General features: G+C 40.7%; 2 protein-coding genes across 51 annotated transcripts in view; both read left to right on the top strand.

Moving 5' to 3' along the window:
* Window positions 1-3,100, top strand: part of LOC110502535 (ankyrin-3) — a 150,861-nt gene extending 147,761 nt beyond the window's left edge. For all 50 annotated transcript variants that reach the window (XM_090216996.1, XM_090216998.1, XM_036960092.2 and 47 more), the window contains 2 exons: window positions 46-131; window positions 965-3,100. In XM_090216996.1, the coding sequence (XP_090073122.1) occupies window positions 46-111 (66 nt within the window). In that variant the 3' untranslated portion in view covers window positions 112-131; window positions 965-3,100. The remainder of the gene's footprint in view (window positions 1-45; window positions 132-964) is intronic.
* A 1,367-nt stretch (window positions 3,101-4,467) lies between these two features.
* Window positions 4,468-27,972, top strand: LOC110502534 (coiled-coil domain-containing protein 6). Its single transcript, XM_021580616.3, has 9 exons — window positions 4,468-5,059; window positions 6,110-6,259; window positions 12,049-12,177; window positions 12,589-12,692; window positions 12,919-13,079; window positions 16,573-16,729; window positions 16,988-17,088; window positions 21,850-21,971; window positions 26,637-27,972. The coding sequence occupies exons 1-9, from the start codon at window positions 4,805-4,807 to the stop codon at window positions 26,823-26,825; spliced, it is 1,368 nt and encodes a 455-aa protein (XP_021436291.2). The 5' UTR covers window positions 4,468-4,804; the 3' UTR covers window positions 26,826-27,972.

The raw sequence follows: 27,972 nt of genomic DNA, 5'->3' as shown, positions 1-27,972 counted from the left end.
GTGTGTGTGTGTGTGTGTGTGTGTGTGTGTGTGTGTGTGTTGCAGCAAGGAGATGGAGCTAAAAGCAGGAGGAAGGAGGAGAGGTTGGGAGAAAAGAAGCTTCACTCGTAGGGCTAGCTGTGCTCCACCAGGTACTTTGCCAAATAGAGTGCTTTACCCCACCACTTCTCTAATAAACTCATTCATTTCTATCCCCTGTCACTGTTCAGTGGTGTGCTCAATATTTTCTGTTCCATTCCATATACATGTTTAAACTTGGTGCGGCTCTGCTCCATTTCACTATACTGTACTTGTTCTCTTCTGCAATGTTGTCCACTGTACTCTCCTGTCCTGATGATTCACGTATTTCATTCTACTCCAAGCAGACCTTTATGTTTCAAACTGAAAGCCTGACTCTTGTCTGTTTTGATTCTGGTTACATCAGCTGTGTGGTTGGGTGACTAGTCACAAAGGGACCATGGATAATGCTCAAAACACACCTCAGCATATATTGTCACACAGACACTCTCTGTCTGTCTCTCTCTATCCACTAAATCCCCGCAAAGGCCAGCTCATAGACAGTACTATCGTGTGGGAATTGCATCAAAGAGAGGTCGCTATCTGATTGGTTACTGTTAATCCCTGAAAGGTGTTGCTAGCTATATGCATCAGTGAAATATTCCGTTTAAGCAAACCTGAATAAAAAAAGAGTAGTGGCACTCTCATGATCTCTGGCTCAGCTGGTGGTTTCCATGACAACCAGGGTGACCATGACAACCCATGGCCCAACAGACTTCTTGATGCTCTCTAGCGTCATCGAGGGAATGATTGCTCCAGTAAATGTGTGGGTAGCTAGCAAAATGGAACATAAAATTCAGATGCTATGATGTAGTGGTATTACATCTATCAAGTAATCAGAATTAGTAATAACTAAGGGACTCAACGTCAACAGCTGCCTAAAATAATAATTGTTCTTATTTTTCAGGTGTGCAGGAATTATTCTCATCGGTTTCCACGGCAGAAAGTTACACACAACTAGCAACTAAAGGAAAATAGGACATTTCAGCCAATACTTCCAACGTGTGGTTTTCAAGCGTGAAGAACTTGACCCGTCTGATTTTAGCATGAGCATGAAAAACTCACTCCCTGTCAATTGAGGGATCTGGAAGGTTCTCACCATGGAATCTGAATTCTAATTGTACAGCTCTCACTTCCTGTGGTCTATGGACCAGAAGAATTATGCTTCCTGTTTGTGATTCGTAATGTGCCATTGGTGTCATGAGAGCTTTTGAGGAGCATTGTGGTGACACTGAAAAAGGACTCCATTACAGAAAAACTACAAGTGGTCATGAGAAAAAAACATTGGTGTCTTGAGAGCTTTTGAGGATCATTGTGGTGAGACCGAAAAAGGACTCCATTACAGGAAAACCACAGGTGCAACTGAACATACACTTCCCTGTGACCAAAGATGGCACAAAAGCTCAATTCTAGTAGTAGGAGAAAGAAACTCAACAAAATTACACAAAAACAAGAGGATCACGTCTGATCCACCTCCAACACTCGCCTTATATTTTTTTTCTTGGACCCATAAATGTCAGGTTGTAAATTGCTGGGGTTTTTGTTTTCCTTTATAAACCTGAAAATAACAATACTTTTTTCTGTATAGAAATTACAATCTGTACAATTCTAAAATGATCAGTTACAAGATGATAATGCAGAGGAGAGAACTTTACAAGTGCTTTCAACATGATTATCAAAATGGTTCCACTTTTTTTGGAAGATTTGAGTGAACTTCACATGTTGTATAATGAATTATTATAGCAGGTATAACATTTGTATATGAAAAAAGCTGGTTTGATTTTAACAGAGGAAATTTCCAGAAAATCTTCTGCAAATTTCAGTGATTCCCAAAATGGGGATGTATCTAATTCTGCAAAAACAGTCTTTCAGAGTACTCATATTTTCATGCATGCCTTTCACATTATTTTAAGTAAAATTTGTACAAGTTTGAAAACACTGTATTAAAATTAGAATTAAAACCCTTTATCTGTGTACAACTATAGCCTTAACATTTGTCACCAGTTTTATATTTGAAATTAGAAAAAAAAATAAAAACCATAAGTGTTTTTTTGTCTCGGACGAGGAACAGTATGAAGAAAGTTTGTTCTATAGCTTCTTGAGGATTACCGTTTGTCTATGTACAACTGAAGGGCGGCTTCTGCAGGGTTTATCATAAATGCTATGAGAAAGGAGTAATCGGAATGTATATGCTAGAAGACTGTCTCGCTGTAAAATTATAAATGTATTGTGTGTATTGGCTATAAGGTGTAGAGGTCGCTGTACGCTGTAAGACTGTTTGTAATCATTTTAGCAGTGTGTCAATTGGTTTTATAAAGGCTGCTGTGGTTTTAAAGACGAGGGTTTGGGGTTTTTGTGAAGTATTTCCTTAAGTTTAATCTACTCACATAAAGACACACAAGGCATTCTTTGATTGTAACTCTTGATAGCATATGTATGACAAAAACACTGGATGGTCAAAACGATTATTTAAGCATAAAATACATTGTGTTGAACTCTGAAATTGTGTGATCTTTTTAGGCTTGAGAATCTGTATGCAGTGTCTAACTAGCATTGTTTTGATAGCTCATTGGCGATTACTTTGCATTAGATCTTCTCTTTGTATTGGTTAGACTAGAGGCCCATGTAGTTCAAGTGTGGTGTTATTCTGGTGTGAAGGCTCAGACTTAGTGTGATGATGTTTATGCTGTGGACATGACAACCATGTAAAGGACTTCATTTCTTTTGACAAGTGAAGCAATTTAGGGTATTGTATCATATATCCTATCTTACATGTCAATCAGGGGGTAGAGGGTAATTTGATATGGTTGAACTATCAATTTTGTCAATTTTGTTTGATATGTGTTTTCAACTGAGCAAATTTTTTCGATGTACAATTCTTACTAACAGAGTGAAGCCATTGAAATGTAACTATTCTAGCACTTTGGTTATTCAAAGTCTTCTTTTAGAGGCTATAGAAGCAATGACGCCACCACAGTGTTTCAAGCGTCTTAAAAAAATGTAATTTAAAAACAAAAGAAATAAAAAAGCATTGGTTTTGAAATATTTTGTTTCTGTTTTATCTTTGTGTTTATGTGATGTCGAATCTATTATGTTTGTAAGAAATTCCAATGGGTTGTGAAATGTTTAGGCTAAGAAAAAAAAGAGGTTGGTAGATATGTAATGTAATGAATGATTGATTGAATAATTAGCCAGACAAAGAAGAGGTAGTAACAAAATAAAATGTTCAAGAAATGAAATATTCTATAAAGTGTATTTCTAAGCACTTTCAATATAACATCACAGTAAGCGGCAGGTAGCCTAGTGGTTAGAGTGTTGGGCCAGTAACCGAAAGGTTGCTAGATCAAATCCCCGAGCTGAGGAGGTAAACATCTGTCATTCTTCCCCTGAACAAGGCAGTTAACCCACTGTTCCTAGGCTGTCATTGTAAATAAGATTATGTTCTTAATTAACTTGCCTAGTAAAATAAAGGTTAAAAAACACATGCTTTTAGTACATTTATTATACTTTTGAATGAGTTAAATGCAAAAAATATATACAAAATCAGTAGCTAAGCCAGAGATGAACACATCTTTGACATAAACTGTCATACCTTGGCATGTTGGGGTGTGTTCTCAGTTCTACAGTCTTTTCAGATCTACAAAACCCAAGAAGCCATCAAGAAGTGTCAATAGGGACACCTGGACTGCTTCCTGATTCTCCACCCTTTTCCAGAAGTGTCAGATGCACATTCCCTGTCATGGATTTAAAGGAATTGGTGTAAGCATTGGCTGGAGGGAGTTTCCCCCATTGATAAATCCATGCGATCAAGTGTCGCAGTGCACACTTGTGGAGAATCAAGACGAGGAGTTGATTTCAAATTTGGTCACAGACATACAGTACCAGTCAAAGGTTTGGACACACCTACTCATTCAAGGGTTTTTCTTACATTTTTACTATTTTCTACACAAAATTATATTGTTCATGCACTGCAAATGTCCATTAGACTACTGTTGGATAAAGCAAAAGATGAACAGCTTTGCCCTCCTTTTATTTATATTTAACTAGGCAAGTCAGTTAAGAACAAATTCTTATTTACAATGATGGCCTACCCCAGCCAAACCCTAATGACGCTGGGCCAATTGTGCGCCGCCCTATGGAACTCCCAATCACAGCCGGTTGTGATACAGCCTGGAATTGAACCAGGGACTGTAGTGATGCCGCTAGCACAGAGATGCAGTGCCTTAGACCACTACACCACTCAGAAGCCAAAAACTTCCTCAGTAATATTGTCCACTTAATTGCAATATACTACTCGTTTACTTTCTATATGTTATTTTCTGTTTCATATGGCATCGATAAACATTGGCACAAAATAGGACACCACTTGACAGAGCTATCTCCACAAGGTGGCGCTATTTTAACACGCGTGTGGTTGAAACAGAGCAAGGTCACGTCACACCGAATTTTCATAGGCTGCTGCCGGGTTGTCACTAGAAATCACAGCCACAAAGTCAAACATGGAAACAGCATCTTGCTTTTTGGTCTTAATTTGAGGTTAGGTTAAGGCATAAGGCTAGCAGTGTGGTTAGGGTTAAGTTTACGTTTAAAATACGACTTTAAGAATATACATTGTAGAAATAGGCGGGCTTTAGCCATAATGATGACTTTGTGACTGTGGCAATTAGTGAAGACCCTGCTGCTGCCCCACAAACACTGCAGCTGCAGTATCGTCTCCTCCACCGTACTGTCTGTCGCACACATAGCCATGGCGGACAGTGCAAGCGAGAGCGACACGGACGGAGCAGGGAGTAGCTCGGCTACACCGATGTCATCATCCGCCTCAAATTTGACCAAGCCGGGGGTAGTCATTTCACAGTTTCGATTAGAGGAGTTAACTAACCGATTAGCCTCACTACAACAGGAGAACAAAGTTCTTAAAATTGAGCTGGAGACGTTCAAACTCAAGTGTAAGGCACTACAGGGGGAGAATCGGGACCTGCGTAAAGCTAGCGTCACCATTGTGAGTAACTGGTGGTTTTTGTTGGTTAGCCTAGCTAGCTACATAAAAAAAAATCGCCTAACGTTATACACGCACGTTAAACATACGAAATTGCAACCAGGTTAGCCAACTAACGTTAGCTAGCTACCTACCTAGTAGCGAAATAAAGACAACGTAGTTATGCTTGTTAAGAGGCTAGCTAGATAACTTAGCTAGTTTAGTGAGCTAGCATAGCTAGTTGGTTAGCTTGGTAACCCGTTTTGTTTGTGATAACTAACGTAGTTTATTAGCTTGCTAGCCAATGTCCTGTTGTTAATTTGCAAACACCAATCCATTTGACAAATGGTGACAAAGAAGTTGACGTTTGTATCGAACTTACGTTAGAATGTTAGCTGTGTCATCTAAACTAGCCAACTAGTCCGCTATTATGAGGGTTTGGGTTCTCATCGTTATTTATTTTTGTGCTTAACGTTACATATACCCCTTGGCACAAACGTTGAATTTATAATAAATCATAACCTAGCTAGTCCAACAACACCTAGTATGCCTGTTTAAGCATCAGTAGACTGACATGGATTTGATTTCCTCTCTCCTCGTTCCCCTGTTATGTGCCTCCACCACCCCTGTCTCTGCTTTCCTCGCCATGACATGTTTTATAGGTAGTTCCTCAACGTCAGTCACTCATTCAGTTAGTGCAATAGGCTACTTCTTGAGTCATTGATATGGGGGGTGGACTAACGGCTTCCCCTCTAGCTGACAGACCTTTAATGCAGCAAATTTGCACAGTGCTATTCCTTGTTTTTGTTAAGATACTACTGCGCCAATTAGAAAGCCATCAGCTTTATGAATCCCATATTTTAGCGGAATGCAGCTGTGAGCTGAGCAGTGTGGTAGAAGCTGACATTCGATTGGCAAAAACAAATCACTTCATATGTTGCCATTGTTACCCAGTGCAAAAAATGTTAAGCATCCCATAACACATTTATGACATGTATTCAGGTATTCGGTGAGCCATTTTGTTGTGAATGCTGCACTGAAATTTTTGGTACATTTTGTCCTCTGTGCCTGCAGCAAGCCAGGGCTGAGCAAGAGGAGGAATTCATCAGCAACACTCTGTTCAAGAAGATCCAGGCCCTGCAGAAAGAGAAGGAGACCCTCGCCGTTAACTATGAGAAAGAGGAGGAATTTCTCACGAATGAACTGTCAAGAAAACTCATGCAAGTGAGTGACATCTGGAAAATAACTGACCCTGGGGCATTTAACTTATGCCAAGTATTTGTCGCAATGTCAACCTAAGGTTGTGTGTTTGAGTCAAGAACCAACAGCATTGGTTCTTGACTCAAGTTATTTTATTAACTGACCTCATCACTACTCTAAATGACTTGACTGACTACTCCTATTCCTGGTTTAGGCTATTTGGTCTCTTTTGCAACTGACCCATATTTTGCCTCGGCTCCATTACTAATATGAGCTATTGACCTTTGTTGTACTGACTAATGGTTTGATGTACAAAGAAGCATGAATCTCACTGGACCACTTGTGTGTTTTACCAAACCCAGGTTAAAGGTCAGACAGTCTAGAGGCTCTTGTTATCTGGCCTGTTTCATAACATAAAACAGGACCACTTCCATTCCTATACTTTAGTGTCGACGGACGCTCCTTAGCACATGTTCCCCTCACCAAGTGTCGTCATAAAACATGGACTTGTCTAACATACTTTTCCCCATGAATTTCATGTCAGTGGCCTGCACCAGGCTAGAACAACAATGCTAATGTGGATTTGAACTAGCAACCCTGTTCTAACACACCCCAGGCTTCAACAGTAAATAGTGGTTCATAGTATTAGTATTTTCAGTGGTATAGGGTACTACTACTACTATAAGGACAGGGCTGCCTCTATACCAGGAGTGGGCAATCATTTTGGGAAGAGGGACACAGGGATTTCGAAATTCAACGGAGGGCCACACCGATTTTTCTTTGACTAATTTGATAGTCAATCTATTTGCGGGCCAGAGAGAGGGCAGTTATTTGAAAATAGATAGGTCAATTATAATTTGTACATACAGTACCAGTCAAAAGTTTGGACACACCTACTCATTCAAGGGTTTTTCTACATTGTATAGCATAATTGGCTAGCAGCATACCACTCTACATCCCACCGCTGGCTTGTTTCTGACGCTAAGCAGGGTTGGTCCCTGGATGGAAGATCAGATGTTGCTGTAAGTTGTGTTGGAGGGACAGTAGGAGGCACCCTTTCCACTTGTCTAAAAAAAAAATATCCCAATTCCCCAGGACAGTGATATGGGACATTGCCCTGTGTAGGGTGCCGTCTTTCGGAATGGAAGTTAAACGGGTGTCCTGATTCTGTGGTCACTAAAGGGCTCATGGTACTTATCGTTAACCCTGGTGTCCTGGCAAAGTTCCCAATCTGGCCCTCATACCATCATGGTCACCTAATCCTCCCCAGTTTACAATTGGCTCATTCATTCCCCCCTCCTCTCCCCTGTAACTATTCCCCAGGTCGTTGCTGTAAATGAGAATGTGTTCTCAGGTAACTTACCGGGTTACATAAAAAAGAATAGTGCAGACATCAACTATGAAATAGCACATATGGAATCATGTAGTAACCAAAAGGTGTTAAACAATTCAAAATATATTTGAGATTCTTCAAAGCTACCCTTTGCCTTGATGACAGTTTTGCACTCTTGGCATTCTCTCAACCAGCTCCATGAGGAATGCTTGAAGGATTTCCCACATGCTGAGCACTTGTTGGCTGCTTTTCCTTCACTCTGTGGTCCAGCTCATCCGAAACCATCTCAATTGGGTTGAGGTCAGGTGATTGTGGAGGCCAGGTCATCTGATGCAGCACTCCATCACTCTCCTTCTTGGTCAAATAGCCCTTACACAGCCTGGATGTGTGTTGGGTCATTGTCCAGTTGAAAAACAAATGATAGTCCCACCAAGCGCAAACTAGATAGGGGTGTGTTTCGCTGCAGAGTGCTGTGGTAGCCATGCCGGTTAAGTGTGCCTTGAATTCTAAATAAATCACAGACAATGTCACCAGCAAAGCACCCCCATACCATAACACCACCACCTCCATGCTTCACCGCTGGAACCACATGTACAGAGATCATCTATTCACCTACTGTGTCTCAAAAAGACACGGCCGTTGGAACCAAAAATCTCCAATTTAGACTCATCAGACCAAAGGACAGATTTCCACCGGTCTAATGTCCATTGCTCGTGTTTCTTCGCCCAAGCAAGTCTCTTCTTATTGGTGTCCTTTTAGTGGTGGTTTCTTTGCAGCAATTCAACCATGAATGCCTGATTCACACAGTCTCCTCTGAACAGTTGATGTTGAGATGTGTCTGTTACTTTTTATTTGGGCAGCAATCTGAGGTGCAGTTAACTAATGAACTGATCCTCTGCAGCAGAGGTAACTATGGGTCTTCCTTTCCTGTGGCGGTCCTCATGAGAGCCAGTTTCATCATAGCACATGACGGTTCTAGCGACTGCACTTGAAGAAACTTTCAGCGGGTGTGAGTGGGTGTGTCAACTTTTGACTGGTACTGTACTTTGTATCTCATTTTACACTTTAAAGTGTCACCCAGAGTGGATTTTTGAAGTCCCGTGCGGGCCACATTTAATCGGCTTGGCGGGCTGTATGCGGCCTCAGTTTGCCCACCCCCTAGCATAACCCCTACATCAGTGGTTCTCAAATGTCTCCTCTGGGACACATTCTGTTTATTTGAACTATTCCAGAGCTAGCACACCTGATTCAACTTGCCAACTAATTATCAAGCCCATGACTAGGTGAATCAGGTGAGCTAGTTCAGGGCTACAACAAAATTGTGAAACGTCTGGGGGTCCCCATTGAGAGGTTTGAGAGCCACTGCCCTAGAAATCAAATCAAATGTATTTATATAGCCCTTCGTACATCAGCTGATATCTCAAAGTGCTGTACAGAAACCCAGCCTAAAACCCCAAACAGCAAGCAATGCAGGTGTAGAAGCACGGTGGCTAGGAAAAACTCCATAGAAAGGCCAAAACCTAGGAAGAAACCTAGAGAGGAACCAGGCTATGAGGGGTGGCCAGTCCTCTTCTGGCTGTGCCGGGTGGAGATTATAACAACATGGCCAAGATGTTCAAATGTTCATAAATGACCAGCAGGGTCAAATAATAATAATCACAGTAGTTGTCGAGGGTGCAGCAAGCCAGCACCTCAGGAGTAAATGTCAGTTGGCGTTTCATAGCCAATCATTAAGAGTATCTCTACCACTACTGCTGTCTCTAGAGAGTTGAAAACAGCAGGTCTGGGACAGGTAGCACGTCCGGTGAACAGGTCAGGATTCCATAGCCGCAGAACAGTTGAAACTGGAGCAGCAGCACGGCCAGGTGGACTGGGGACAGAAAGGAGTCATCATGCCAGGTAGTCCTGAGGCATGGTCCTAGGGCCCAGGTCCTCAGAGAGAGAGAAAGAGAGAATTAGAGAGAGCATACTTAAATTCACACAGGACACCGGATAAGACAGGAGAAGTACTCCAGATATAACAAACTGACCCTAGCCCCCCCGACACAAACTACTGCAGCATAAATACTGGAGGCTGAGACAGGAGGGGTCAGGAGACACTGGCCCCATCCGATGATACCCCCAGACAGGGCCAAACAGGAAGGATATAACCCCACCCACTTTGCCAACGCACAGCCCCCACACCACTAGAGGGATATCTTCAACCACCAACTCACCATCCTGAGACAAGGCTGAAGATATAGCCCAAAAAGATCTCCGCCACGGCACAACCCAAGGGGGGGCGCCAACTAGAGGTCGACCGATTATGATTTTTCAACGCCGATACCGATTATTGGAGGACAATAAAAAGGCGATACCGATCAATCTGCCAATTTTTTTATTTTTTATTTTTTTTTATTATTTATTTTTAAATGTGTATATATGTATATATACACACATTTTTGTAATAATGACAATTGCAACAATACTGAATGAACAATGAACACTTTTATTTTAACTTAATATAATACATATGGGCTTTTGGAGGGGTGTTCTTAAGGTGATTCCACAGGTTGGTGGTATTTTTTGATTTAGCCGTTTCTGACCCCATGCTTACATCTTTATCACAAATAAGACACCTTGCTTTCCCTGGTGCCAATTCTATGTAATAGTCCCACACTGGTGCTCTGCTTTTCTCTGCCATCTGTAAAACACACACAGCTCTGAAGTGACAATGATACTGAAGAGTCTGCTTAGGAGACAAATACTCTCAACTGTTTGAATAAAAATAGTTTAAGTTACCTGTGATGAATGTTGAAAACAAAAACTGTAATTTCTATATGCAGGAAATCCTATTTTAATAATGGACATGGTAAGAATTGACTACCAAAGTGCGAGTCATAATTCCCATGACACCTTCTAGCAAAATCTGAAAAGCGGTTCCTTCATTCATTTATTCCATAGGATATTTTTAGATTCACTTAAAATAAGGTCTGTGTTTCGTGTAGGCTTTCACCACCGTGCCAATTTTATAACTGTGTAGATATTCATAGGACAAGGTAACTGATCAATATTGGCTAAATATAAGCGAAGATAAAAAAAATTGTAGAGTGGATTTCTGAAAATATTTTGAAAAACGTTACCTTATTCTAGTGAGATTTACACGGGTATCAAAACGCCCAGGCGGTTTAAGCACGAAACACAGACCTTATTTGAAGTAGATCATGACATTCTCTGTGGAAGACATGAACAGAGGTGGTTTAAGCCTGTACGAAACACCGACCTTATTTGAAGTAGATCAAGACATTCTGTATGGAAGACATGAACGGTAAAATAACAAAGGAACCCCTTTCAAGTTCTGCCGCAAGTTATTCGAGGAATTATAACGCGTCGACTATTTCTCTCTAAACCATATACCTTTGACTATTACGAGCCTGCTGCTGCCTACCACCCCTCAGTCAGACTGCTCTGTCAAATATCAAATCATAGACTTAACTATAATAAACACACAGAAATATGAGCCTTAGGTCAAATCCGGAAACTATCACCTCGAAAACAAAACGTTTATTCCGTTCCGTATTTTATCTAACGGGTGGCATCCATGAGTTTAAATATTCCTGTTACATTGCACAACCTTCAATGTTATGTCATAATTACGTAACATTCTGGCAAATTAGTTTGCAAAGAGCCAGGTGGCCCAAACTGTTGCATATACCCTGACTCTGCGTGCAATGAACGCAAGAGAAGTGACACAATTTCACGTGGTTAATATTGCCTGCTAACCTGGATTTGTTTTAGCTAAATATGCAGGTTTAAAAAATATATACTTGTGTATTGATTTTAAGAAAGGCATTGATGTTTATGGTTAAGTACACATTGGTGCAACGATAGTCGTTGATTGCTTTTTATAAGATAAGTTTAATGCTAGCTAGCAACTTACCTTGGCTTACTGCATTCGCATAACAAACGGGCTCCTCGTGAGGCAGGTGGTTAGAGCGTTTAGTTAACTGTAAGATTGGATTGGATCCCCCGAGCTGACATGGTAAAAATCTGCCGTTCTGCCTCGTTCCTAGGCCGTCATTGAAAATAAGAATGTTCTTAACTGACTTGCCTAGTTAAATAAAGATTAAATAAAGGTGTAAAAAAAAAAATGACCTGATGATTGGTCGGTATTCGTTAGATATTTGCGAATTGGCCCTAATAAATATATCTACATAATCCATCACACAATCGTCTTATTTTTAACTAGTTATGAGCCACACCCTTTTTATTGGTAGACTGCCAAAGGTGGTTACTTTGGCTGCTTTGGGCTATATCTAGCTGTACCATCGCCATTTCACAAGACATTCTTCACCAGATCACAATCAGAGACAAGCAGTACCAACCCTTTACCATCTCTATAACACGGACCAATCAACATGTAGCCACAGTGCTCTAATGCCAATCTTTTCAGTGGTTGCAATTACTTGCATTGATTTCTCCTCCCCTTTTCCTCCCACAGTTACAACATGAGAAGGCTGAGTTGGAACAGCACTTGGAACAGGAGCAGGAGTTCCAGGTCAACAAACTGATGAAGAAGATCAAGAAAATGGAGAACGACACAATATCAAAGCAGCTCACCTTGGAGCAGGTATAGTGACACTATAATGACACCACAGGCAGCTGGTGGCACTTTAATTGAGGAGTACGTGCTCATAGTGTTTGGAAATGAATGAATGAAATGGAATGGTTTTAAAGGCATCAACACACAATAGTTTCCATGGTTTTGATACCATTCCAGTCACCTCATTCCAGCCGTTTGTCTGAGCCGTCCTCCCCTCACCAGCCTCCTGTGAATGACGCCATGCGCAATGACATCGTCTTGGTGCAGCTGAGTCTATTCTATGAGGACAAACTTAAAACATCACGTCAGCACTGCCACTTAAGAGAAAGTGCCATTACCGTGCTGGGGATGTATATGTTTTTTTGTGTGTGGGTGTGCATTTCTTTGTGCAAGATGTTCTGAAACTGAATCTCTTTTCTGTGTTCCCTTTCTTTCCAGCTAAGGCGCGAGAAGATTGACCTCGAAAACACATTAGAGCAAGAACAAGAAGCTCTTGTCAATAGACTGTGGAAGCGCATGGACAAATTGGAGGCAGAGAAAAGGTAAGATTTTATTATGTAACCGTATATTCTTTAGGTGTAGAGTAGTATGTGCACATCTAGAGAAACCTCGGTGCTGGATTCAGTGAATGGTTGAAAGTAAACAAAATTAACCTTCATATTACTGTTGTATGCTCTTCAGTGATGATCTTTTATTAGGAAAGTAGTAATAATATATCGAATGGTTCTCTCCATCTTCCCTTACTGGCGGATCTGTTAACTTTGACAGAATCCTCCAGGAGAAGTTGGACCAGCCTGTGTCTGCTCCTCCCTCTCCCAGGGATGTTTCCATGGAGATCGACTCTCCGGAGAACATGATGCGGCATATCCGCTTCCTGAAGGACGAGGTGGAGAGACTGAAGAAGAGCCTCCGTACCACCGAGCTGCAGCGTGAGTGTCAAAGGCCGATGGTTAACGGTGAACTCATCATGACGTGACCTAGTTTTGTAGAAATCATAAAAATTCGTAAAAGCTTTGGTGCTCAAGAAGATCTACAGTCAGTTATTTTCATTTTGTTCACTGATTGTTTCACGTGATCTTAGAACACCAGTGGTAGGTCACCGTAGAGTACTCCTCTTTTTACAGATACATGTCTATCATGTGTTTGAAAGGTCCATACACTTTAATTTAATTCAATTTGGGAACGATTAGTTCTACCACTCAAACAGATGTGGACACACTAGGGCTGACCCCATTTAGTCGACTGGTCAATTGTTTGGTTGATAGGCTGTTTGTTGACCGAGATTTCTTTAGTCGAGCAGTATCAGTCAAATAAATAATAATTGTATACAAGACACCTGTCTGATTTCGCGCCTGTCGGAGTGGACTGATCCATCGTGGAGGCCGTAGGGATGGCACAGTCCATCAGTCTTAAGAAGTGTGCTGCAGAAATTGTATGTGGTGGTTATATTATGTAAGAACAATGGTGCCACACAAATAAAAAATTATATAATTTTTAAAAAATGCGCTTTCTCCCACATTGGGTAGTGGTCGCTGTCTGCGATTCTGAAACGGTGTTGAATTGGCGCCTTTTCCTAGACCATGTTGCTATGTGCATAATAACCAAAGTAACCAGCATATTGGTGTTGAGAACAATGCGGCAGCAGCATAGTTAGGAGACGAGAAAACAGCCCTTGCCTTGATTGTCTAAGAAAAGTGAGGAGAGACGAAACCCCAACTTAATTAGGTCTATAATCAACTGTTAAATGTGCCTGGCTTTATAACTCATCCATATACAGTACCAGTCAACAGTTTACAGTACCAGTCAACAGACACACCTACTCATTCAAGGGTTTTTCTTAATTTTTTACTATTTTCTACATCGTAGAATAATAGTGAAGACATCAAAACTATGAAATAACACATATGGAATCATGTAGTAACCAAAATAGTGTTAAACAAATATATTTTAGATTCTTCAAAGTAGGCACCCTTTGCCTTGATGACATCTTTGCACACTCTCACAAAAACACGGCGGTTGGAACAAAAATCTAAAATTTGGACTCATCAGACCAAAGGACAGATTAATGCCATTGCTCATGTTTCTTGGCCCAAGCAAGTCTCCTCTTCTTATTGATGCCCTTGAGTAGTGGTTTCTTTGCAGCAATTCGACCTTGAAAGCCTGATTCATGCAGTCTCCTCGGAACAGTTAGTGTTGAGATGTCTGTTACTTGAATTCTGAAGCATTTATTTGGGCTGCTTCTGAGGTGCTGTTTAACTTATCCTCTGCAGCAGAGGTACATCTGGGTCTTCCTTTCCTCTGGCGGTCCTCATGAGAGCCAGTTTCATCATGGTGATTGATGGTTTTTGCGACTGCACTTGAAGAAACTTTCAAAGTTCTTGAAATTTTACCTATTGACTGACCTTCATGTCTTAAAGTAATGCTTTGCTTATTTGAGCTGTTCTTGCTATAATATGGACTTGGTATTTTACCAAATAGGGCTATCTTCTGTATACCACCACTGCCTTGTCACAATACAACTGATTGGCTCAAACACATTAAGAAGGAAATAAATTCCACAAATGACCTTTTAACAAGGCACACCTGTTAATTGAAATTCATTCAAGGTGGTTTATGAAGCTGGGCGAGAAAATACCAAGAGTGTGCAAAGCTGTCATCAAGCAAAAGGGTGGCTACTTTGAAGAATCTCAAAGCTAAAATATATTTTGATTTGTTTAACACTTTTTTGATTCCCACATGATTTCATAGTTTGTCTTCACTATTATTCTACAGTGTAGAAAATAGCAAAAAAATTAAGAAAATCCCTGTAATGAGTAGGTGTCCAAACTTAACTGGTACTGTGTATCTACAGAAATGAGAGAGATCCTGCTTCTGTTGCCTGATTAAACACTCAATAGCCTACTGATTCCGTGAGCACCAAGCCTCACGCAACAATTTCACAAATTCAGCTGTTTTTAATCTTTGCTATGTTGTAATAAAGGCTTTACACTTATTTTTTAGACCATGGTATTATTTATAATTTATTGAGTCTTTACAGTTTTCCAAATTGTCAAATTATATTTATAATAATAATAATAATAACCATCTTTCTATGATCTCCTTGTTATTGTCATTATTATTATTATTATTATTATTATTATTATTATCATAATAAAAAGTAATGTCATCATCATTAGTAGGCTAAGTATAGCATCCTTGTATAACCAGTATGCCTAAGAGCGCATCCTCTTTGGTCTTAATACTATAACTTACTTAGGCCTGTATTTCAATACTTATATAGGTTACTGTATCAATCAATAATTTATTTATTTTTAAAATAACAAAGCGACCATTGAATAATTAACGTTAACAATAAATAGGCCTAAACTGTTTCGTTTAGAAAATTGCATTCACGAATGAATGCGACTGTTTTTAGTCTTTACTGTAATAAAGGATTTACAAAAAAAACTAAACAAATGTTACAACAGACTCTGGTACGCTTATAATGTGTTGTTTACATTGTTCCAAACATATTTTTCTTTGTAATCTAACAGCACACATAATATGCACGCAAAGCTTGCGCCATACCTTTTTCTTGATCTCCTGTATTTTCGACAACTAGTCAAATTTATTCCACACATCAGACTTCCCCTTTACCTCCTGCGCAACCATTAAACATTCCCCCGTTTCAAGTTATTTTTCATGTCCTCTGCATCCATTTTGTTGTCACGTGTTCAGAGTTTGCTATAACCAATTTATTTGTGATAATGATATGCTATAGGTCAGGCCCTATTGGTCACGTGCATGTGATGCATACATGTGTCACGTTAAGAGAGCAAGGGTTTAGGGAGTAGGGAATGTTTTTCCTAAACAAATTAGGTCATTCTTTAACATAACTATTCAGTCAGAATTGGCTGTAATTATGTTGCAACTTCAGTAACGCGGACAGCGCTATACACACAGTTGATGTTCTGTGATGGTTGCTGCAGCCACTAGAGGGAGTCGTCAGACCAATCTTTTGTTTGGTCTAAAGCCTTCTTGGACTAGGGCTGTGGCAAAACTAATACTAAGAAGCTGATGAAATCATGGGCTTTGTTACCTCATAACCCTTTTTGTCATTAGAGACCATAAGTGACCTATTTCACCTATGGGGCTAGTGTTACTTTGAAACATGACGACCACAGTGTATTTGGGTGCAATAGCTGCTATACTATAGCAATAAAAAGCACATAAAAAAACACCAATGAAAGGCTAAGGAAAACAACTATTGAAGTGGTGCATTATAGAAAAGTACTTTTGGTAAGCACATTAATTATAATATTGTCTAAAATATTTTGCGTCTTTGCTCTCTCAGAACAATACATTGTTGTGAAATGACTCATTTCTGTGTAATGATGATGCATTTGGTTTTTAATGAAACTTTATTTGTCTGTCCCCTCCCAGACACAGAGAAGCGGGCCCAGTACATTGAGGAGGAGCGGCACATGCGTGAGGAGAACATCCGTCTGCAGAGGAAGCTGCAGAGAGAGATGGAGCGCCGCGAGGCCCTGTGTAGACAGCTGTCTGAGAGCGAGTCCAGTCTGGAGATGGATGACGAGAGGTAGACATGAAACAGCAACCCATTAAACACTCTATTCCAACTTCACCATCTCCAACCTATGTTTAAGTTCTATTCTGCGGTCAGCCATGCATAGCCAAAAGTCAAATAAGCAACCCCACATTCTCACTTCCTCAATGTCACACTTGATACTCCAATGCTAGTACTTTCCGTTTCAGACAGCGAATCATTGCTCAAGGGATTGGGAGTGATATTTGGAGACATAAAATGATTGTCTAAACTGCTCTTTTCCTCCCTCAGGTACTTCAATGAGATGTCAGCTCAAGGCTTGCGAGCACGGACGGTATCCAGTCCCATCCCATACACTCCTTCCCCCAGCTCCAGCCGACCCATATCACCTGGTACGTACAGTACAGGAATACCTTGGCCCACGTCCAACACCTCATAATTACACCCTGTTTTATGAATATCTATTATGTCACTGGTTGAAGGAAGAGAAAGTGCCACATCCATAAAGAGCACCATTCACTCTGACAGAGTTGTTGTATAATATTGTGTGATATGAATAGGTGTATTAGTTTATATTTAGTTACTCATAAAGTCCTATTTTATCTAACGGTGTATCAGGAACTCTCTGTTCCAGTTTGATATATCCTTATTGATAATTGGGTGAATTTAAGGTCACCTTGGTACAAGTCCTGTCTTGGTTGCTACTTGTTTTGAACATTGGGTTAACAGGTATATCAAAACAATAACTCTATTCTTAAATTAGTTCAATTCAATCTTATTTATATCCCTATCCCCAATCCCTAACCACATTTTTCCTTCTGAAAATGTCAGACATCATGTCAAGTTTGACAGATTCTAAAGTTAATACCAATTGAGGGAGAAATGAGTTTGTTTGGGTGACGTCCTTTGCCTGCAGCAAGTTACTTTTGAGTTTTCTTCTTAGCATATCCTGTTATGCAGAAAGAGAGCTCCTGCAACACCCAGGCTCAGTATGCAAGGCACCTCCTTAAAACCATGGTTCATGTTAACAGATCAGATGGAGTTTTTTTTTTTTTTTTGTCCAGGAAATGTTTTCAGGGGTATAATTACAGGTCCAATGCAGCCATTTTTATGTCAGTATCAAAATCATTTCTGGGTAACAATTAAGTACCTTTGTGTTCAATTAAATGGTCAAAAAGATACAAAAATGTTTTCTTAGCAGAGGGCTATTTCTCAAACAATAATTTTGCTAGCACTGTCTAGGAGGGTCTGAGTGTGGAGGGGGATATGGAAAATTAGCTGTTATTGGCAGAGGTTTGGAACTCTTATTGTTCTAACTAATTTTCCACCTGGTGATGTCACCACGGAAAGCCATAACGCCACCCCACCAAAACAAGCTGATTTCAGATGGTGTTTTCAAACTTAAACTAGAAAGGCATTTCACACTATTATTCCAACCTCATAGTGTGGAACTATATGTAAAACACAGGAAATTAAGTATTTGACTGCCCTGGGCCTTTAAGACCATGGAGCTCAAGTTCTAGTGGGCTGCAAGGACTGGTCGGTCTTCAAAACACCTTATTAGAGATTTTTTTTTTCTTTTTTTTTCAGTAATGACATTTTGGTACTTCATGATATTAACTGACTGAAAGGTTACATTGATCTCAAGCAATAATAAATAAGCCCCTGAGGATTAGTCTCTCACCTTGAATCACCCAATTAGGCCTACGTTACAATACTCTTGAGACAAACCACCGCCAATATCCAGTTGTCTATCTCCCATTCTCCAAAGAGCAACATTTTACATTAAAGCTGCTCCAGAGAAGTAAGTGTAAGGATGCTCCCTGGAATGACCAAGAATAGGGTAATAGGGTTAGATAAGACTCCATCATGGTAATTTGTCTGTTTATCTCTGACAGTCTGCAGTGTCAGACAGCTGGAGACATAATGAGCGAGTGTTAGCGGGGGCTGATAGCTCTGCTAGACATGGCCCTAGAAACGCTAAGCAGGCCAGGTTACCAAGCTACACTGTGTTAGGCTTCTGAGGCTAATGACCCAAAGTAGCTGGCTGGGTGATCGCTGTGGCGTGCACCCAATTAGAAGTGTAAGTATAATGCCAGTTGTGGAGACCTAGTGAGTGCAGCAGCCCCAAATGCCTGTGTAATGTATTGATTGAAATGACCATGCTGTAACATGGTCAGCATGTTTCAACCAGCCTTTATGGTGTTTCTCAGTCACATAGAGATCCTTAAACTTACTTTACTCACATTCATACCAGGTACATGCCACAGAAATACAGTTGCAGGCAAATATATTGGCACCTTTGTTTCCCAGTCATCTCTACATGACTGGGAAACATCATAAAGGTTGGTTGAAACATGCTGACCATGTTACAGCATGTTCATTTCAATCAATACATTTCAATCAACACTCCATAACAGTCCAGTGTTTCTTCTTGAACCATTTCAGGGTGCTTTTGGTGTATGCTTGGGGTTGTTGTCATGTTGGAAGACCCACAACCTTCAACAGACACAGTTTTCTGACACTGGGTTGAACATTGCACTCCAAAACACCTTGATAATCTTCTGATTTCATGATGTATTACAACAAATCAACCTAAGAGCATTATCGAACCTCCATGTTTGATTGTAGAGAGGGTCTTTTCTTTGAATGCTTAATTTGGTCATTGGTAAACCTTAATTGATTTATTTCCTTTTTTAAATTTTTTAAATTTTATTTATTTTTTAACCCCTTTTTCCTCCATATGGCCAAAATAAACTCAGCAAAAAAATAAACATCCTCTCACTGGCAACTGCATTTATGTTCAGCAACCTTAACGTGTGTAAATATTTGTATGAACATAAGATTCTACAACTGAGACATAAACTGAACAAGTTCCACAGACTAACAGAAATTGAATAATTTGTCCCTGAACAAAGGGGGGGTCAAAAGTAAGAGTCAGTATCTGGTGTGGCCACCAGCTGCATTAAGTACTGCAGTGCATCTACTCCTTGTGGACTCTTCGCTGGCCATGGCAGAACACTGACATTCCTGTCTTGCAGGAAATCACCCACAGAACGAGCAGTATGGCTGGTGGCATTGTTATGGTGTAGGGTCATGTCAGGATGAGCCTACAGGAAGGGTACCACATGAGGGAGGATGTCTTCCCTGTAACGCACAGCGTTGTGATTGCCTGCAATGACAACAAGCTCAGTCCGATGTTGCTGTGACACACCGCCCCAGACCATGACGGACCCTCCACCTCCAAATGGATCCCGCTCCAGAGTACAGGCCTCGGTGTAACGCTCATTCCTTCGACGATAAGCGCAAATCCGACCATCACCCCTAGTGAGACAAAACCGCAACTCGTCAGGGAAGAGCACTTTTTGCCAGTCCTGTCTGGTCAAGCAACAGTGGGTTTGTGCCCATAGGCGATGTTGTTGCTGGTGATGTCTGGTGAGAACCTGCCTTACAACAGGCCTACAAGCCCTCAGTCCTGCCTCTCTCAGCCTATTGCAGATGGTCTGAGCACTGATGGAGAGATTGTGCATTCCTGGCAGTTGTTGTTGCCATCCTGTACCTGTCCTGCAGGTGTGATGTTCGGATGTACCGATCCTGTGCAGGTGTTGTTACACGTGGTCTGCCACTGCGAGGACGATCAGCTATCCGTCCTGTCTCCATGTAGCGCTGTCTTAAGCGTCTCACAGTACGGACATCGCAATTTATTTCCCTGGCCACATCTGCAGTCTTCATGCCTCCTTGCAGCATGCCTAAGGCACGTTCACACAGATGAGCAGGGACCCTGGGCATCTTTCTTTTGGTGTTTTTCAGTCATTAGAAAGGCCTCTTTAGTGTCCTAAATTTTCATAACTGGGACCTTAATTGCCTACCGGCTGTAAGCTGTTAGTGTCTTAACGACCGTTCCACAGGTGCATGTTCATTAATTGTTTATGGTTCATTGAACAAGCATGGGAAACAGTGTTTAAACCCTTTAACAATGAAGATCTGTGAAGTTATTTGGATTTTTACGAATTATCCTTGAAAGACAGGGTCCTGAAGAAGGGACGCTTATTTTTTTGCTGAGTTTATTATATCAAGGCATTTAAAAAATAAAATAAAAATAATACATTTTAAAAATTGACAATATGACTGTATTTGACAGTATTTTTAGTTTTTGAATAATAAAAGTTCTACATTTGCTTTATGAGTAGTGAGTGATCCTAGGATGGCAACACATACATTCTAAGTGTTTTCAATGATTCTTTCTCCAATCTGATTGTTTTATACTGTTCCATTCAACTTCAACCAAAACAAATTTCAGCACTTTTATAATTTCTGCATTTAAATCCTGGGGAAAATGTTCTGTGGACTAATGAAACAAAATTAGAGCTCTTTGGCAATACAGATCAGCGCTGTGTTTACTGATAACCAAATTAAGTGTTCAATGAAAAGAACACCCTCCCTACAATTAAACATGGGGGAGGTTCGATAATGCTGTGGCCTTGATTTGCTGCCTCTGGTACTGGGAGCCTTGGACGTGTGGAAGACATCCATTAAATCAGCAGATTAGTGTTTTGGAGTGTAATGTTGAGTCTGATGTTTAACCTAGTGTCCAAAAACGGAGTCTCCATTGAAGGTTGTCTGTCTTAGAACAAGACAACCCAAACACACATCAAAAAGGAATGTTTCAATAAGAGGTTCTGGAGTGACCAGCGACGAGTCCAGATCTGAATCACATCCATAACCTACGGCAATAGCTGAAAACAGAAGTTGGAGTGCACCCCTTAATAATTGAAGAATTAGAGAAGTTTGCTGCTGAAAAGTGGGCAAAATTGGCAGTGAAAAGGTGCAACAAGCTCATTGAGTGTCTGCAGTTATCTTGGCCCAAAGGCTGTTCAACCAAGTACAATCTCCGGGGTGTCAATCATTTTGTCCATGCTATTTGTCTAAATAAAGAATGTAAACTTAGGTTTACAAAAATACAATTGGTTCTGCAATGTTGAAAATCAAATAACAAGGTGAGGGGACCAAACATTTTTTTATTTTAAGTTATTTTTTAAGAAATAGGGAATTATTCAACAGAAGTGCAAGGGTGCCAATATATTTGGCTGCAACTGTACATGGAATTCAGAGACATAAAATACATTACAAACTAAATGAGTGTCTTCTTCCAGGTCTGTCATACGGTAGTCACACAGTTGGGTTCACTCCCCCGGCCACTCTGTCCAGAGCCGCCATCTCCCACTTCAACGCCCCAGCCCTGCACATCCACGGAGGATCCTCCCACGGCGTAGCGGTGAGTCTGCTTTACTCCTATCACACCACCAATGGGAATCCGAACTAGCAAGACTAAGCAATATAAGTTGCACCATGAAAAATAATGGGGTTGATGTGTAGATGGATGAATGCCAATTATTCTCTAAAATGGCGCAGACAGCATTCTCAGATGGTACTAACACAAAATGTCCCGGATCTAGATATCATGGGAGTGTTGTCGTGTACATTGATCCTTGCTGAGATGTAGCAATAGTGAAGAATGGATCTCCTACCAATACCATGGAGAAGGGCTGGTGTAAGTGGGCCATTAATCTTTATGGTGTGTATCTAATGAGTATCTAATCTGGGTCACATCTTAATTTGTTTGGTACAGTATAAAGCTCCTGTGTCCGTCATCTTACATGACTAGCCTTGATGGTATTCCACTTATGGTAGTTTTACTTGTGTGTGTTGTTGTTTCCCCCCTCCCATGTTTTCTGAGGAATAAATAAATTGTTGGGCATAAGACTGTAAAAACACTGGGAAATCAGCTCCAAGTTATATTCCCACGCATAAGAGAGTCGCGTGATCATATAGCAAGGTTTGAAATAATTGTTTTAGTCAAATATTATAATATTATATCTGTTTGGGATTATTTGTAATTATGTTCTGGACCCCCGAACATGCGCTCAAGAAAAAAAATGGTCCCCTGCTGAATGTAGTTGGTGATCCCTGGACTATATGAATGTTCTATCAAATGAGGTCTTTTCAATAAACGGGCCAGGAGTCAGTCTGAGCCAGCAGATTTGTATGGTGTGCAGGGTTATTTTCTGTATCAAAAAGGGGCATAGGTGGTGGGCATGGTAATGGGTGAGGTCTGCGCAGCTGAATTTCTCGATGGCGGAGTAGCGAATTGTTTGCATTTAAAGTTAATTTAATGCGATTCTACACATTCTGCCATGAGCTAAGAGAATGTTGACATTTTTAAAGCTAATTTCCTGCAATTCTATGCATTTTACCATGGCTAATTCTGTGTTCTTATGCTCAAACATAATAACAAATCAATACTGCTAAATTCATTGCTTGTGGAATTGAAGAATGCTCTTAATTTAAAAGCTTTTATTTCAGTTCTCACACCATTTGGCACAATCTTGTGGGACCTCCCTGCCTGTGTTTAATTGTCCTCCCAGTGCCTGTTATCAACTCAGGATGTCCTCTCCCAGTGCCATCAGGGTGGTAATGACTGTGGTGGCGGCAGGGATCAGCCCAATCTGACACAGCTCCCTGTGACCTGTGTCTCCCGTTCAACCACTCATTACCACAGGCTTTAGTTAATTCACTTTCCTGTTACCGCTGTTCAGGTCACTCTGTCCCATCATTCATTCCATTGCTGCGCAAAAGGACCTAGGAGCAGCCTAAGGGAATATGGATTAGCCTATTAATTGCAAATGGACACAAAAATATACCCAAGTTCTGAGTAGGAGTCGTGAGTACTGAGTAGAACATTTTATAATTACATCAGTGACTGTCTTCTGCAGACGCCTCCGGCTCCGTGTCAACATCGGCTCGGTTTCCATCTAATTGGCAACCAGATTTTCCTGCAAATATTCAAGAATCTGCATTAAGAAAATCTGCACATTTTCCCACCAGTGGTGTTTCCACCAAATGCATTTGTTGCGGATACAAATCAGTGTGTGATGATGTAGTGCACACACAATTTACTTTTTCGCTTATGTTTTCATGTACAGAATAAAAATCTAAAGTTCAATATGTTTCCATTGCATTTTCAACTCTACCCATAGTTTTGTCACAAAAACTGTTGCGTTAAATATCAAATGTGCTCCCTCTGGTTTTAGCAGGTGCGCTCTAGCCAACAGCTCTCATATACAGCGGGGGTTGGCTAGTCTACATGATGAGATTATTATGGATAACAGCGAGAAAATGTATATTTGTCAAACAACAGTCAATGATCGATCATCGTGTCACCAGAATACGACCCTCAATATTTATTGGAATGGAGCATCAAGATCACTGTGCACTTTCACCGCCCTGTTAATTTAATTTATTTCATCTGTAGCCTAATAAACTGCATGGTTTTCCGAGTTGTAGTGGGAGGACCACACAACATATCATCGTGTGACTCCCAAGTTTACTTTGATATGATGGTTGTTATATCAATATTTGAGCATAACGCCATTTAACGCCATTTCTCGCATAATTCATTTTACAGTCACAAAAAGATCCCACCATGTCAAACAAACCAATTCTGTCGGCATTTATAAAATTGTACCGAAATTCCTGTTTCCATCACAGCTGCCGTGATTAAAAAAAATATATATATACAGTGCCTTGCGAAAGTATTCGGCCCCCTTGAACTTTGCGACCTTTTGTCACATTTCAGGCTTCAAACATAAAGATATAAAACTGTATTTTTTTGTGAAGAATCAACAACAAGTGGGACACAATCATGAAGTGGAACGACATTTATTGGATATTTCAAACTTTTTTAACAAATCAAAAACTGAAAAATTGGGCGTGCAAAATTATTCAGCCCCCTTAAGTTAATACTTTGTAGCGCCACCTTTTGCTGCGATTACAGCTGTAAGTCGCTTGGGGTATGTCTCTATCAGTTTTGCACATCGAGAGACTGAATTTTTTTCCCATTCCTCCTTGCAAAACAGCTCGAGCTCAGTGAGGTTGGATGGAGAGCATTTGTGAACAGCACTTTTCAGTTCTTTCCACAGATTCTCGATTGGATTCAGGTCTGGACTTTGACTTGGCCATTCTAACACCTGGATATGTTTATTTTTGAACCATTCCATTGTAGATTTTGCTTTATGTTTTGGAATATTGTCTTGTTGGAAGACAAATCTCCGTCCCAGTCTCAGGTCTTTTGCAGACTCCATCAGGTTTTCTTCCAGAATGGTCCTGTATTTGGCTCCATCCATCTTCCCATCAATTTTAACCATCTTCCCTGTCCCTGCTGAAGAAAAGCAGGCCCAAGCCATGATGCTGCCACCACCATGTTTGACAGTGGGGATGATGTGTTCAGGGTGATGAGCTGTGTTGCTTTTACGCCAAACATAACGTTTTGCATTGTTGCCAAACAGTTCAATTTTGGTTTCATCTGACCAGAGCACCTTCTTCCACATGTTTGGTGTGTCTCCCAGGTGGCTTGTGGCAAACTTTAAACTACACTTTTTATGGATATCTTTAAGAAATGGCTTTCTTCTTGCCACTCTTCCATAAAGGCCAGATTTGTGCAATATACGACTGATTGTTGTCCTATGGACAGAGTCTCCCACCTCAGCTGTAGATCTCTGCAGTTCATCCAGAGTAATCATGGGCCTCTTGGCTGCATCTCTGATCAGTCTTCTCCTTGTATGAGCTGAAAGTTTAGAGGGACGGCCAGGTCTTGGTAGATTTGCAGTGGTCTGATACTCCTTCCATTTCAATATTATCGCTTGCACAGTGCTCCTTGGGATGTTTAAAGCTTGGTAAATCTTTTTGTATCCAAATCCGGCTTTAAACTTCTTCACAACAGTATCTCGGACCTGCCTGGTGTGTTCCTTGTTCTTCATGATGCTCTCTACGCTTTTAACGGACCTCTGAGACTATCACAGTGCAGGTGCATTTATACGGAGACTTGATTACACACAGGTGGATTGTATTTATCATCATTAGTCATTTAGGTCAACATTGGATCATTCAGAGATCCTCACTGAACTTCTGGAGAGAGTTTGCTGCACTGAAAGTAAAGGGGCTGAATAATTTTGCACGCCCAATTTTTCAGTTTTTGATTTGTTAAAAAAGTTTGAAATATCGAATAAATGTCGTTCCACTTCATGATTGTGTCCCACTTGTTGTTGATTCTTCGCAAAAAAATACAGTTTTATATCTTTATGTTTGAAGCCTGAAATGTGGCAAAAGGTCGCAAAGTTCAAGGGGGCCGAATACTTTCGCAAGGCACTGTGTGTATATATATATATATATATATATATATATATATATATATATATATATATATGGTAGGACTTGCATAAAAACTGAGGATGGAAATGTGGGAGCCTAGTGTCTCTGTACAGTGAAGCCATTCCCTGTGGTTATGGAGACCGGTTAAGTAACATTGATTTCCTGTGTCTGACTGGCTGCTGGGAGAAGTCACAGGAGTTCACCCTCCTTTCATCAGGTACTAGGTGCACCCTCAGGGTTGAAACAGTTCTCAGCTCAGAGATGACTTTGAGCTGAACACTCTGCTTCTTTTCAGTGACTTGCGTTAGCCTTTTTGCAAAAGTGACACAAGCACTCTTTTTGTGTTTCCATGGTAACATTGAGTGTTCCAGAGATGAGCATTACTTTTTTTGTCAGCATGTGCCTCTGAAGTGTGTTGGTTTCTGGGTGGCAGCCGTCATTAGAGATCCTAGAGCTCATCAGTAGTAAGTGGTGGTGACGAGGTGCATCAGGCCAGCCACCCAGATACTCATCAAAGCCAGGGTGTATTCGCCAGCGCTTTGGCACCATCAATATTTGTTTATGACTCGCCAATGCTCACGTAAGAAGGGGAACTGTTTACGGAAAGGTATTTGAAGGTGTTCGATTTAAAATGGAGGCTTTTTGAGAAGGGGTCTTTTTTTGTTGTTGATGAGAATTGATATGACTGAGTGTTTCTTATCGCCCTCTGTCTTCCCTCTTTTCTTCAAAACAGAGGCCCTCCCCGAGAAGAAGCACCAGCCCAGATAAATTCAAACGTCCCACACCGCCGCCCTCCCCCAACACGCACTCAGGGGCGCAGCCTCTGCACCCGCCCCCCCCGCCAGCCCAGCCAATGGTCCAGTCCATGTCCTCTCCTGCAGCTATGTCGCAGCATGCAGCGCATCCCCCCTCCCAGCCTTAACGTGCTATGCCATGCTACACTACTTCGACAACCAGGGAGTTGAAACCCCACAGAGCAAGTTTCTATGAGCCGGCAGAAGACCTGAAGCAACATGGGGCGTTCTAAGGAATTTACTGACTTTAACTGCGCTTCTGGGATTTGTAGGCTGATATCTGTTCACCTTGTCTTGTACATGTTTTTTGCTTGGAACTGTTGACGATTGGAATTATTGTGGCGCTAACAACCAACACGTATGGTAACAATGTCTTGTCATGGTGTTTGTGGGCTGGATGTGTTGGATCCCTTCCATGTCTGCAATACCACATTCCAACAGCAGTAATGTGCACACCCCACCCCCTTGTTCAAAAACAACTTAATCAATTGCATCCCAGTAAGAATTGCTTAAGTCAGTAAGATGTATTGTAAAAGAAATCTCAGCTTTAGGAGTAACCCAGATATAGGGCAATGATGATGGGAGGGAGCTAGCGCAAAGATATGTTGACTTTTTGATTCTGAAAGACACTGCTTGCCACACTGCTCGTAAAAAACACAAAAAAAAACAAAAGGATGGACAGTGGTACATAAACCACAGATAAATGTTGGCTTTTGAGGTATTCAAATGTAGTCTGAGGTGTTCCAATATATATAGTCATGTACTCTTGCGTCTCTTTCTCTCTCTTCCACAGCTCTATCTCTGGTGTGGTTATAAAAGATTTTGTCATCCCTATGGATATTCCTCATCAGACAAAAATGTAATGCTCTTTACACTAAATATACTGATATAACATTCTAAATGAATGGTACTGTTGAATGACATTTCTATGTATGATTAAAAGTTCTTGAGAAGATGACTCTAATTTTAGTGTGTTGTACTTTGTTTTTACAATATGTGGCAACTCTGACTGTTGGTAATGTTTTCAGTTCTACTGGAGGTTGTCATGTGTGAACCAGTGAAAGACTGACAGTGTTTATCCTTCATTCTGCTCTCTTTTTTTATTTGAATACCAGCATTGAATACACACATAACCGTGGCTTATCTGAAGCATGCACTGTTCTGTAAAATCATGTGTTCCAGTCACACTTGTTTTTGGCATAAGCCTGAGCTGAACTTCACACAAGTTACGCAAGATGAACTTTTGGCACTAATAAAGTAATTGACTGGAAATTA

Source organism: Oncorhynchus mykiss, chromosome 23, assembly GCF_057628025.1.
Source record: "Oncorhynchus mykiss isolate SJ-2025 chromosome 23, ASM5762802v1, whole genome shotgun sequence".
In the NCBI taxonomy this organism is placed as follows: domain Eukaryota; kingdom Metazoa; phylum Chordata; class Actinopteri; order Salmoniformes; family Salmonidae; genus Oncorhynchus; species Oncorhynchus mykiss.
Note: the sequence above shows the minus strand (reverse complement) of the source record. Positions and strands in the feature narration are given on the sequence as shown.

What these genes read in the sequence shown, in the direction of transcription:
- LOC110502534 (XM_021580616.3), top strand. Translation starts at nt 4,805, where the DNA reads ATGGCGGACAGTGCAAGCGAGAGCGACACGGACGGAGCAGGGAGTAGC. An exon ending in GTAAAGCTAGCGTCACCATT is followed by an intron (nt 5,060 to 6,109) that starts GTGAGTAACTGG and finishes CTGTGCCTGCAG; the next exon opens with CAAGCCAGGGCTGAGCAAGA. An exon ending in TGTCAAGAAAACTCATGCAA is followed by an intron (nt 6,260 to 12,048) that starts GTGAGTGACATC and finishes TTCCTCCCACAG; the next exon opens with TTACAACATGAGAAGGCTGA.